Source organism: Pristiophorus japonicus, chromosome 1 (assembly GCF_044704955.1).
Source record: "Pristiophorus japonicus isolate sPriJap1 chromosome 1, sPriJap1.hap1, whole genome shotgun sequence".
NCBI classification, from domain to species: Eukaryota; Metazoa; Chordata; class Chondrichthyes; family Pristiophoridae; genus Pristiophorus; species Pristiophorus japonicus.
In genome coordinates, this window is record NC_091977.1 from 251252196 (window position 1) to 251266155 (window position 13960).

At 46.7% G+C, this 13960-nt stretch overlaps 1 protein-coding gene across 2 annotated transcripts in view; it reads left to right on the forward strand.

The window, feature by feature from the left end:
- The window catches only part of LOC139269759 (zinc finger protein 239-like), a 57329-nt gene extending 45628 nt beyond the window's left edge, over window positions 1-11701 (forward strand). For both annotated transcript variants that reach the window (XM_070888392.1, XM_070888393.1), the window contains exons 2-3: window positions 282-1121; window positions 11297-11701. In XM_070888392.1, the coding sequence (XP_070744493.1) occupies window positions 535-1121; window positions 11297-11585 (876 nt within the window). In that variant the 5' untranslated portion in view covers window positions 282-534 and the 3' untranslated portion in view covers window positions 11586-11701. The remainder of the gene's footprint in view (window positions 1-281; window positions 1122-11296) is intronic.
- The last annotated feature ends 2259 nt before the right edge of the window (window positions 11702-13960 follow it).

A 13960-nucleotide genomic window follows, 5' to 3' on the forward strand; every position in this document is an offset into this window, starting at 1 on the left:
GCAGACACCCAGCAAAAGTCAGCACCCTTCAAGGGAGGAGAGGGAGGGGAACCAGTGAGTGTAGAACTGAACCCAGCCAGAGTCAGCACCTTCAGGGGAGGAGGAGGAGGGGTACCATTGAGTGTAGAACTGAACCCAGCCAGTGTCAGCACCTTCAGGAGAGCAGAGAGAGGGTAACCAGTGAGTGTAGCACTGAACCCAGCCAGTGTCAGCACCTAGAATTGTCTGCATTCAATTTCTATCGTGTATTCAGTCATGACTTCTGAAAATTCCTTTTACAGGATATGACAAGAGGAGGATTTGCAGATGGGAAGCTCAAATCGGACATCACGTCAGGATCTGACAGAGTAATTCGATTTATCAGGATCTGAATATCATCGACTTCGAATGTAGAAGGAGAAATGTTTTAACCAGTTACACAACCTGAAAAAACATCGCACCATTCACAGCGGGGAGAAACCGTACATGTGTTCTGTGTGTGGATGAGGCTTCAACTGATCATCCAACCTGGAAAGACACAAGGACACCCGCACCATGGAGAAACCGTGGAAATGTGGAGACTGTGGAAAGGGATTCAATTACCCATCCCAGCTGGAAACTCATCGACGCAGTCACACTGGGGTGAGGCCATTCACCTGCCCCGTGTGTGGAAAGGGATTCACTCAGATATCCCACATGCTGAGACACCAGCAAATTCACACAGGGGAGAGGCCGTTCACCTGCCCCATGTGTGGGAAGAGATTCACTAATTCATCTGAGCTTATGACACACCAGCGAGTTCACACTGACGAGAGACCATTCAGTTGCTCTCACTGCGGGAAGAGGTTCAGGCATTCATGCAACCTCATGTCACACCAGCGAGTTCACACCAGGGAAAGGCCGTTCACTTGCCCCATGTGTGGGAAGGGATTCACTCACTCATCCAGCTTTCTGAGACACCAACGAGGTCACACTGGGGAGAGGCCGTTTACCTGCTCCGTGTGTGAGAGGGGATTTATTAATTCATCCGAACTTCTGAGACACCGACGCATTCACACTGGGGAGAGACCATTCAACTGCTCCGTGTGCGGGAAGGGATTCACTCAGTCATCCCACCTGCTGAGACACCAGCGAGTTCACAGGTGACTGCAGGGGTTGGATTCTGCTATTATTGCTGCTGTTAATCACATCCAGGACTGAGCCATGTTTATTCTGACAGTCGGAGTTGTTTCTGCTGATAATAACCCTGTAACTTGGCTGGAGTTTAATATTCTGAATATATAGCTGATTGTGTTCTCGGGGCTGATGTGTCCTTTTAAGAACCATTGTCTGTGATCTTTCCCCTTAATTCAGGGACTCTCGTCAGAAATTAGTTTACAAAACATTATCAACTTTTACTAAATCTTTGGTACCAAATTTACAATTCAGTGTCTGAAAAATTCCACTGATTAACATCTCCAATTAGAAATGCTGATTAATCCTTGCTGACAATTCTTACTGACTTGCACATTACACACAGTGGCCCCTCCATTATCCACCAGAAAGAAGTGGAATGGAATTGGTGGGGAATCGAGAGTTTCCAAATGCTGCTCCTCCGTCTGATACAGCAATCCCCTCGGCACAGGAATGGAGACAAGTCCAATCCAAGTAACGGGCTGAGTTAAATTTTTCTGGGCCTGTGGGGTTGGTTCATATCAGACAGAAGGGCATTGATGTCCGTGACTGTGGGGCTAGTTTATATCAGACAGGAGGAGATTGGTGTCAGTCACTGTGGGGTTACATAACAAGGAATGTTACATAACCTGGCCCCTCGAGCCTGCTCCACCATTTAATAAGATCATGGCTGATCATGGACTCAGCTCCACTTCCCTGCCCGCTCCCCATAATCCTTTATTCCCTTATTGCTCAAAAATCTATCTATCTACGCCTTAAATGTATTCAATGACACAGCCTCCACCACTCTCTGGCGTAGAGAATTCCATAGATTTACAACCCACTGAGAGAAGAAATTCCTCCTCATCTCAGTTTTAAATAGACGGCCCTTTATTTTGAGACTATGTCCCCTAGTTTCCCCTATGAGTGGAAATATCCTCTCTGCATCCACCTTGTCGAGCCCCCTCATTATCTTATATGTTTCGATAAGATCACCTCTCATTCTTCTGAACTCCAATGAGTATAGGCCCAACCTACTCAACCTATCTTCATAAGTCAACCCTCTCATTTGCAGAATCAACCTAATGAACCTTCTCTGAACAGCCTCTAGTGCAAGTATACCCGTCCTTAAATACAGAGACTAAAACTGGACGCAGTACTCCAGGTGTGGCCTCACCAATACCCTGTACCATTGTAGCAGGACTTCTCTGCTTTTATACTCTATCCCCCTTGCAATAAATGCCAACATTCCATTTGTTTTCCTGATTACTTGCTGTGCCTGCATATTCACTTTTTGTGTTTCATGCACAAGGATCCCCAGGTCCCTCTGTACTGCAGCAGTTTGCAACTTTTCTCCATTTAAATTATAATTTACTTTTCTATTTTTTCTGCCATTATACTCCATCTGCCAAATTTTTGCCCACTAACTTAGCCTGTATTATATCCCTTTGCAGATTTTTTGTGTCCTCACAATTTGCTTTCCCACCCATCTTTGTATCATCAGCAAACTTGGCTACATTACACTCGGTTCCTTCATCCAAGTAATTTATATAGATTGTAAATAGTTGTAAATGGCTCAGAGACATGGGCCATGTACAGTAGACACCTCAAGTCGCTGGAGAAATACCACCAACGATGTCTCCGCAAGATCCTACAAATCCCCTGGGAAGACAGACGCACCAACTTTAGCGTCCTCGACCAGGCCAACATTCCTAGCATCGAAGCACTGACCACACTTGATCAACTCCGCTGGGCAGGTCACTCGTTTGCATGCCAGACACGAGGCTCCCAAGGCAAGTGCTCTACTCGGAACACCTTCACGGCAAGCGAGCCAAAGGTGGGCAGAGGGAAAGTTACAAGGACACCCTCAAAGCCTCCCTGATAAAGTGCAACATCCCCACCGACACCTGGGAGTCCCTGGCCAAAGACCGCTCTAAGTGGAGGAAGTGTATCCGGGAGGGCGCTGAGCACCTCGAGTCTCATCGCCGAGAGCATGCAGAAATCAAGCTCAGGCAGTGGAAAGAGCATGCGGCAAACCAGTCCCACCCACCCTTTCCCTCATCGACTATCTGTCCCACCTGTGACAGGGATTGTGGTTCTCGTATTGGACTGTTCAGCCACCTTAGGACTCATTTTTAGAGTGGAAGCAAGTCTTCCTCGATTTCGAGGGACTGCCTATGATGATGAAATAGTTGAGGACCCAGCACCGATCCCTGCGGCATCCCACTAGTCACTGATTGCCAACCAGAAAATGACCCATTTATCCCGACTGTTTTCTGTTAGTTAGCCATGCTACTATATTATCCCCAACCCTGTGAGCTTTTATCTTGTACAGTAACCTTTTATGTGGCACCTTATCGAATACCTTCTGGAAATCCAAATACACCACCTCCACTGGTTCCCCCTTATCCACCCTGCTCGTTACATCCTCAAAGGTTGATTTATATCAGACAGGAGGAGATTGGTGTCAGTGACCGTGGGGTTGGTTTATATCAGACAGGAGATTAGTGTAAATGCAGTGACGTCTCTTGCAAGGTTTTGCCCTGTGAAAATCCTGGTGGATAGTTGGGAATGTGGGTAATGGGGATCTCCAGTGTAAATAATTACAGAATCACAGCCCCCTTATCATGCACAGCGGAATTTTTACTCAGTCTCTAACCCATGCTGTACCTGCACTTGGAGTGTTTGATGTAGACGGAGCTTTACCCGGTATCTAACATTATCCGCTCCCACCCGCCGGCTCCCAGTTTCTCCCATTTTGCTCCAGCCCAAAGCTCAACAAAGTGGCCCCACGACAAACTCCAGGACAGGAACCAATTCGGGGAGCGTATGGAACTGAAGGGGAAATGGTGACTGGTCAGGGAGAGCCCATCACCAAAATTGCAGAGGGAAAGCCTATAGCGAATGAAAGGGTATTGGAAAGAGGGATAGAGCCAGAGTCAATACCTCCTGCGAAGGAGAGGGAGGGGAACGAGTGAATGTAGTACTGAACCCAGCCAGAGTCAGCACCTTCAGGCGAGGGGGAGGAGGGGACCAGTGAGTGTAGAGCTGAACTCAACCAGAGTCAGCACCTTCAGGGGAGGAGAGGGAGGGGAACCAGTGCATGTAGAACTGAACCCAGCCAGAGTCAGCACCTTCAGGGAATGGAGAAAGCTCAGCTGGAGGAAAAGAAAAGTTGGAGATGGTACAATGAGTTTGGATTTCAGCACAGTGGGAGGTAGAGTGAGTAAGATGATTATTTATATCTTTGGGGAAGAAGTTCAGAATTTCTAACCTGTACTTACAATGATGACTTTTGTAAACTCTTTACGGATCTAGCCCTGATAAAGGTCTTTAAAATTATGATAGCATTTGACAGGGTGGATGTAGAGATGTTTTCACTTGTGGGGCATCCAAAATTAAAGGCCATAAATATAAAATAGTCACCAGTAAATCCAATGTGGAATTCTTTCCCCAGTGGTTAGAATGCGAAACTCACTACCTCATGGAGTGGTTGAGACGAATAGCACAGATGTACTTCAGGGAAAGCTAGGTAAGTACATGAGAGAGAAAGGAATAGAAGGATATGCTGATCGGTTTGGATGAAGAGGGGTGGGAGGAGGTTCGTGTGTAGCATAAACATCAACACGGACCAGTTCAGCAGAATGGCCTGTTTCTGTGCTGCAGACTATGGCCCCTATTTTTGCCACAATTGTGCGCCACCTTTTGGCGTGAAATGCTCACTTTCCAACTTTCACCAAAGTTTGGATGCCGGCGCCGACCATGTGCGCCAGTTTAAAAATTTTTGCCGCAGACACGAGTCAAAATGGGATCGGGCGCTGTTTTTGTGAATCGATTTTGGCTGTCCACGATTTTTTTCAGCGCGGCGCACACTGCCCAAAAACCTCACAAAAACAGCATACGTTAACTTATGGAATCGGCGTGGCGCACTGGAGGACAGGAGCGAGGCAATAGAATACAAAATAAAATACTTTTTTTTTCCCACAGGGAACTCTCTTTGGAGCAAGGGAAGAAGATTTCCCGGGCCGAAAGGACTGCTCCCTCAGTCCCGCTGCAATCCCGGGCCGAATGGCCCCCCGCTCAGTCCCGCTCCCCCTGCGAGTTGAAGTTTGGGAACGAAAGGACCATTCGGCCGGGGATTGCAGCGGGTCCAGCTGAGGGGGGAAGCACTCCTTTCGGCCCGGGATTGCAGCGGGTCTAGCCAGGGGGTGGGAGCAATGGCCGCAAATCCACAGTGCGGGGGGGGGGGGGCGGTAGGCGGGGGGTGCTTGCAGTGGGGTAGCAGACCTTTTGGAGGAATGGGCTTCAGTTTGCTTCAGCGTCTATGGTTGCCCTGGCAACTTCAGCTTTTCGCACATGCCCAGAGGCACATCTGAGTGTGTCATAGGAACATTAGGAACCGGACGAGGCCTCAGCTACACCATTCAATTAGATCAGGGCTGATCTGTACCTTAACTCCATTTACCAGCCTTTATTCCACATCAGTAGAACACTTACCTAACAAAATCTATCATCTCAGGCTTGAAAGCTCTAATTGACCTCCAGCATCCACAGCCTTTTGGAGGAGAAAGTTCCACATTTCCACTACCATTTGTGTAAGAAAATACTGCCTTATTTCACTCCTGAATGACCTAGTTCTAACTTTTTAAGAATATGGTTTTAAGGTGTTTCATAAAGGAGCAGATAGAGGTTTAGGGAGGGAATTCCAGAGCTTAGGACCATGGCAGCTGAAAGCTCGGCCGCTGATGGTGAAGCAATTAAAATAGGGGATGGACAAGATGCCAGAATTGAAGGATATCCAGAATTGGATATCTGAGAATTGTAGGGCTGGAGGAGGTTGCAGAGATAGGGAGGAGTGAGGCCCTGGTGGGATTTGAAAACAACATAGAAAATAGAAAATAGTTGCAGGGGTAGGCCATTCGGCCCTTCAAGCCTGCACCACCATTCAATAAGATCATGGCTGATCATTCCCCTCAGTACCCATTTCCTGTTTTCTCTCCATACCCCTTGACACCTTCAGCCATAAGGGCCATATCTAACTCCCTCTTGAATATATCTAATGAACTGGCATCAACAACTCTCTGCGGTAGAGAATTCCACAGGTTCACAACTCTCTGAGTGAAGAAGCTTCTCCTCATCTCGGTCCTAAATGGCTTACCCATTATCCTTAGACTGTGACCCCTGATTCTGGACTTCCCCAACATCGGGAACATTCTTCCTGCATCTAACCTGTCCAATCCTGTCAGAATTTTATATGTTTCTATGAGATCCCCTCTCATTCCTCTAAACTCCAGTGAATACAGGCCCAGTCGATCCAGTCTCTCCTCATATGTTAGTCCTGCTATCCCGGGAATCAGTCTGGTGAACCTTTGCTGTACTCTCTCAATAGCAAGAACATCCTTCCTCAGATTAGGAGACCAAAACTCAACACAATATTCCAGGTGAGGCCTCACCAAGGCCCGTACAACAGCAGTAAGACCTCCCTGCTCCTAAACTCAAATCCCCTCACTATGAAGGCCAGCATGCCATTTGCCTTCTTCACCGCCAGCTGTACCTGCATGCCAACCTTCAATGACGGATGTACCATGACACCCAGGTTTCGTTGCACCACCCCTTTTCCTAATCTGTCACCACTCAGATAATATTCTGCCTTCATGTTTTTGCCACCAAAGTGGATAACTTCACATTTATCCACATTATACTGCATCTGCCATGCATTTGCCCACTCACCTAACCTGTCCAAGTCACCCTGCAGCCTCTTGGCATCCTCCTCACAGTTCACACTGCCACCCAGTTTAGTGTCATCTGCAAACTTGGAGATATTACACTCAATTCCTTCATCTAAATCATTGATGTATATTGTAAATAGCTTGGGTCCCAGCACTGAGCCCTGTGGCACCCAACTAGTCACTGCCTGCCATTCTGAAAAGGACCCGTTTATCCCGACTCTCTGCTTCCTGTCTGCCAACCAGTTCTCTATCCACATCAATACATTACCCCCAATACCATGTGCTTTAATTTTGCATAACAATTTCTTGTGTGGGACCTTGTTGCAAGGTTTTTGAAAGTCCAAATACACCACATCCACTCGTTCTCCCTTGTCCACTCTACTAGTTACATCCTCAAAAAATTCTAGAAGATTTGTTGAGCATGATTTCCCTTCCATAAATCCATGCTGACTTGGACTGATCATGTCACTGCTTTCCAAGTGTGCTGCTATTTCATCTTTAATAATTGATTTCAACATTTTCCCCAGTAGCGATGTGAGGCTAACCGGTCTATAATTCCCCGTTTTCTCTCTCCCTCCTTTTTAAAAAAAGTGTTGCGACATTAACCACCCTCCAGTCCATAGGAACTGATCCAGAGTCGATAGACTGTTGGAAAATGATCACCAATGGATCCACTATTTCTGGGGCCACTTCCTTAAGTACTCTGGGATGCAGACTATCAGGCCCTGGGGATTTATTGGCCTTCAATCCCATCAATTTCCCTAACATAATTTCCTGACTAATATGGATTTCTTTCAGTTCCTCCTTTTCACTAGACCCTCGAACCCCTAGTATTTCTGGAAGGTTATTAGTGTCTTTCTTCGTGAAGACAGAACCAAAGTATTTGTTCAATTGGACTGTCATTTCTCTGTTCCCCATTATAAATTCACCTGATTCAGACTGCAAGGGACCTACGTTTGTCTTCACTAATCTCTTTCCATTCACATATCTATAGAAGCTTTTGCAGTCAGTTTTTATGTTCCCAGCAAGCTTCCTCTCATACTCTATTTTCCCCCTCCGAATTAAACACTTTGTCCTCTTCTGCTGGATTCTAAATTTCTCCCAGTCCTCAGGTTTGCTGCTTTTTCTGGTCAATTTATATGCCTCTTCCTTGGATTTAACACTATCCCTAATTTCCCTTGTTGGCCACGGTTGAGTCACCTTCCCCATTTTATTTTTACTCCAGACAGGGATGTACAATTGTTGAACTTCATCCATGTGATATTTAAATGTCTGGCATAGCCTATCCACCGTCAACTCTTTAAGTATCATTCGCCAGTCTATTCTAGCCAATTCACGTCTCATACCATTGAAGTTACCTTTCCTTAAGTTCAGGACCCTCATTTCTGAATTAACTGTGTCACTCTCCATCTTAATAAAGAATTCTACCATATTATGGTCACTCTTCCCCAAGGGACCTCGCACAACAAGATTGCTAATTAGTCCTTTCTCATTACACATCACCCAGTCTAGGATGGCAGCTCCCTAGTTGGTTCCTCAACATATTCGTCTGGAAAACCATCCCTAGTACACTCCAGGAAATCCTCCTCCACCGTATTGCTACCAATTTGGTTAGCCCAATCTATATGTAGATTAAAGTCGCCGATGAAAACTGCTGTACCTTTATTGCACGCATCCCTCATTTCTTGTTTGATGCTATCCCCAACCTCACTACTACTGTTTGGTGGTCTGTATACAACTCCCACTAGCGTTTTCTGTCCTTTACTATTCCGCAGCTCGACCCATACAGATTCCACATCATCCAAGCTAATGACCTTCCTTACTATTGTGTTAATTTCCTCTTTAACCAGCAACGTTACCCCACCTCCTTTTCCTTTCTGTCTATCCTTCCTGAATGTTGAATACCCCTGGATGTTGAGTTCCCAGCCTTCGTTACCCTGGAGCCATGTCTCCGTAATCCCAATTATATCATATATTCGTTAATAGCTGCCTGCGCAGTTAATTCGTCCACCTGATTACGAATACTTCTCGCATTGAAGCACAGAGCCTTCAGATTTGTATTTTTAACACACTTTGTCCCTTTAGAATTTTGCTGTAATGTGACCCTTTTTGACTTTTGCCTTGGGTTTCTCTGCCCTCCACTTTTACTTTTCTTCTATCTTTCTTTTGCTTATGCCCCCATTTTACTTCCCTCTGTCTCCCTGCATAGGTTCCCATCCCCCTGCCATATTAGTTTAACCCCTCCCCAACAGCACTAGCAAACACTCCCCCAGGACATTGGTTCCGGTCCTGCCCAGGTGCAGACTGTCCGGTTTGTACTGGTCTCACCTTCCCCAGAACCGGTTCCAATCTCCCAGGAATTTAAATCCCTCCCTCCTGCAGCACTCCTGAAGCCACGTATTCATCTGAGCTATCCTGCGATTCCTACTCTGACTAGCACGTGGCACTGGCAGCATTCCTGAGATTACTACCTTTGAGATCCTGCTTTTTAATTTAACTCATAGCTCCCTAAACTCAGCTTGTAGGACCTCATCCCGTTTTTTACCTATATACACCACGACAAGTGGCTGTTCGCCCTCCCCCTCCGAAATGTCCTGCAGCCGCTCCGAGACATCCTTGACCCTTGCACCAGGGAGGCAACATACCATCTTGGAGTCTCGGTTGTGACCGCAGAAACACATATCTATTCCACTTACAGTATATCCCCTATCTTATAGCTCTCCCACTCTTTTTCCTGCCCTCCTGTGCAGCAGAGCCACCCACAGTGCCATGAATTTGGCTGCTGCTGCTCTCCCCTGATGAGTCATCCCCCCAGCAGTACCCAAAACGGTGTATCTGTTTTGCAGGGGGATGACCTCAGGGAACCCCTGCACTACCTTCCTTCCACTGCTCCTCCTGCTGGTCACCCATTCCCTCTCTGCCTTTGTAACCTTTGCCTGCAGTGTGACCAACTCACTAATCGTGCTATTCACGACATCCTCAGCATCGCGGATGCTTCAGAGTGAAAATTAAGGCGTCGCTATTCTTTTCTGTTAGTCATTAACCCCCACCCCCCATCCTGACTCTGTTAACCACGGATGGGTTGTGCCATGTGTTGTCATGTATTTCCTTGGCTGACGGAACAACATGTCCCACGTAGGAATGTGAAAGCTTCTGCTATCAGAATATGAACTTACCATTGGCCTAGCATGGTACCGACAAGTCTACTGCTCGAGCAATTTCCAGTGTTATCGGGTCTTTAGATATGTAGGTCTCTTAACAACTGCATAACTTATCTAGGAAAAGGCCTTCTCTTGACCTGAGTGTTTTATCATTTCAGTATCCTCTGACTTTGACTTTCCAAACTGTCTTATGTTCACACACGCAGACAAGATTCAACTTCCCCTTTTCTCCATTTTCGCTCTTTGGCTAAATGTTCAAGCAAAGCACGCTGGGTTACCCCGACTATTTGGGCCACTTTAAAATATTCTAACAGTGCAGAGTGGGAAGAGAAGCCATTGCAGGGGATAGATAAGAATGGAACGAGGTGAGGGCAGTCCCAACCAGAGGGACAATGGAGGAGAGGCATTGGAGGAGGCTGGTGTGGTCAATGGCTGCAGCCAGGTCGAGAAGGCTAGGGAAGGTTTAGTTTACCATGGTCACAGTCACTTAGGATGTCATTTGTGACTTTGACAAGGGCCGTTTCAGAATTGTGAAAAGAGCAGCAACCTGATTGGAGAAATTAAAACATTGAGTTGCAGAAAAGATGGGCCTGGATTTGGGAGGTGACAATACGTTCAAGGACTTTGGAAAGGGAAGGGTGGCTGGAGATGGGGCAGTAATTTGAAAGAACAGAGGGGATAAGAGTGGATTTTTGAGATGAGTGATGACAGCAGATTTGATGGGGAGGGGGACAGTACCTGAGGAGATGGATCTATTTATAATATCAGCTAACATAAGGGCCAGGAAGGGAAGTTGGGTGTCAGCAGTTTGGTGGGAATAAGATCGAGGGAGCAAGAGGTGGGTTTTATGGACAAGATGAGTTGGGAGAGGGCATGATTTGAGAAATCAGAGAGCGATGTAAGTTCAGGGCTAGAGCAGGGGGAAACTTGGCGGAAGTTTGGTCCAATGGGATAGGTACTATCACCTCCTCTTTCACCTCTACTCTGCAATCCCTCTCACCCCCAACTCCCCTTTCACACCTACTCTCCAACCCCCTTACCTCCAACTCTATTACCTCTACTCTCCAATAGCCTTCTCACCTGCAGCATCTCTTTCACCCCTAATCTCCAATCCCTTACTTACCCCTAATCTACATTAACTTCAATTGAAAGGAAACTGACAGATTGTAACAGTCAGGATTTGAAAGATATTTACAATGGTTTCATGATGTTCTTAGAGTTGGGATCTTTATTTTGTCCACTCGTTAGATAACAGACTTTCCCCTGTGAATGTAGAGCTGGATTATTGGACACCCTCAAAGCCTGCTTGATAAAATGCAATGTCCCCACTGACACCTGGGAATCCCTGGCCAAAGACCGCCCTAAGTGGAGGAAGTGCATCCGGGAGGGCGCTGAGCACCTTCAGTCTCATTGGCGAGAACATGCAGAAACCAAGCGCAGGCAACAGAAGGAGCTTGTGGCAAACCAGTCCCATCCATCCTTTCCTTCAACAACTGCCTGTTCCACCCGTGACAGAGACTATAATTCCCGTATTGGACTGTTCAGTCACCTAAGAATTCATTAATAGAGTGGAAGCAAGTCGTCCTCAATTTCGAGGGACTGCCTATGATGATGATGGATTATTGGGCCATGATGTGTTTACTTGTTCACCTTGTTGACATTAAACCTTTGCTAATTGTTTGATATGATCTATTTACTTGTTCTTTTTTTGCTAAATACATTTGCTGAGTGGAATTAAATTGAAACCAAGTTTGCAGGCATGATGCTCTATTCACACATCTGAGGTGAGAGAGATGTTGTGGGGCATACGCTAAGTCCAGTAGTTGAAAGAGATTAACAGACTGGGTTTTGTGTTAGTGATCCCGGGTGTGTTACTGATACCTTCCCTGGTACCAATGCTAGGAGAGGCACTCTGGAAGGTATGGGGGGCTGGGACATGTCCATGAGAGTACCGAAGATATGATATCTGAAATAATCTAGAGTTAGAAAGGAGATAAGGCCCAAAAAGGAGCAATCTATATCAGGACATCAGTTAGTCTCTTGTCTTGGAGAAATCAAATACTTGACACACTGTGTGTTTGACAAAAACCTGATATAGTTGAATAAACATGTTAAATCTTCGTAGAATAATTACCAGTCATTTTTAGACTGGAATCTTAAACCTGCCGTTTCACTTTCAGTCAGGACTAGATTACAGTTTTACTCCAATCTCTAATTTGACAGCACGTTTCTAGCATTCACCGTTGTTCTTCCAGACTCTAAACACAGTTGTAAAGGAGCCTTCTGTTCCATGCCTAGGAGCTCTGAACCGTGGAAGAGAGCGGCTGGGACATATTCCTTACATGCCTCAAGATTAACACGCACGGCGACTTTGCTGTCAGTGAACAGAGACGAGAAATCTACAACAATATGTTGAAAACAAAGCTGATTTATTCGGAAGATACCCAGAAAATTAAACTCCAGCCCAGTTATAGGGGTTATTAACATCAGCATAAACAAACCCCAACTGTCAGAATGAACATGGTTCAGCCCTGGATGCGATTGACAGCAGCAATAACAGCAGAATCCAACCCCTGCTGATACGTCCTTACTACACAGTATAAATGCACAGGAGGCCCATGCTTGAGAGAAGGTCAGTCTGTGACCTGTCCTTTATTCCTTAGCACTCAAGTGATGAAGGTGGGTGGAGCTTGCCCTTTTATACCTGAAGGTCCAGGTTAGGAGTGTCTCCCACCTAGTGTTGTTCTCACAGTGTACAACTTAGGTCAGTTTATACATGGGTTACAATGCTGGTTGAATACATGACATCACCTCCCCCCCCCAACGTCTTATTGGGATCACAGGTTGAGTCTCTCTGGTGGTTTACGCTCCCTTGTAGAGCGCCTGAGTTGGGGCTCCGGTTGTTGGGCGCTGGCCTGAGTGTCTGCTGTTTGCGGTGCCTCAGGCCTGTCTGGACTGCCCACAGTGACTGGGCTCTCCTCCCTTTGGTTCCGGTGTTCGGTCACCTGTGGTGGAGTGAAATTCTATATCGTGTTCTTCCTCTGCTTCTTCTATGGGGTTGCTGAACCTCCTTTATGTTTGATCCACATGTTTGCGGCAGATTTGTCCATTGGTAAGTTTAACTACCAGAATCCTATTTCCCTCTTTGGCAACCACAGTGCCTGCGAGCTATTTGGGCCCTGCAGCGTAGTTGAGGACAAAAACAGGATCATTTACATCAATACATCGTGCCCTCGCATTCCTGTCATGGTAGTGATATTATGACTGGCGCCTGCTCTTGACAATTTCTTTCATGGTGGGGTATATAAGGGATAATCGGGTTTTGAGTGTCCTTTTCATTAGTAGCTCTGCGGGTGGAACCCCTGTGAGCGAGTGTGGTCGGGATCTATAGGCCAACAGGAGGCGTGATAAGCGGGTTTGTAGGGAACCCCCTTGGAATCTGAGCATCCCCTGTTTGATTATCTGCACTGCTCGTTCTGCATGGCCGTTTGAGGCCGGCTTGAACGGTGCCGTTCTAACATGGTTAATTCCATTGCCTGCCATGAAGTCCTGGAATTCAGTGCTTGTGAAGCACGGGCCATTGTCGCTGACCAAGATGTCCGGTAGACCGTGGGCGGCGAACATTGCCCGTAGACTTTCTACCATGGCAGAGGATGTGCTTGAATTTAAAATGTCACACTCATCCATTTGGAGTAGGCGTCTACTACAACCAAAAACATTTTCCCCATGAAAGGATCTGCGTAGTCCACATGGATGCGTGACCAAAGCTTGGCGGGCCATGGCCAGGGGTTAGGGGGGCTTCCCTGGGCGCATGGCCCAGCTGGGCACACGTGTTGTACCTGCGAACACAAAAGTTCCAGATCTGCGTCTATCCCTGGCCACCAAACGTGTGACCTGGCAATTGCCTTCATCGTGACAATGCCCGGGTGCCCATTGTGG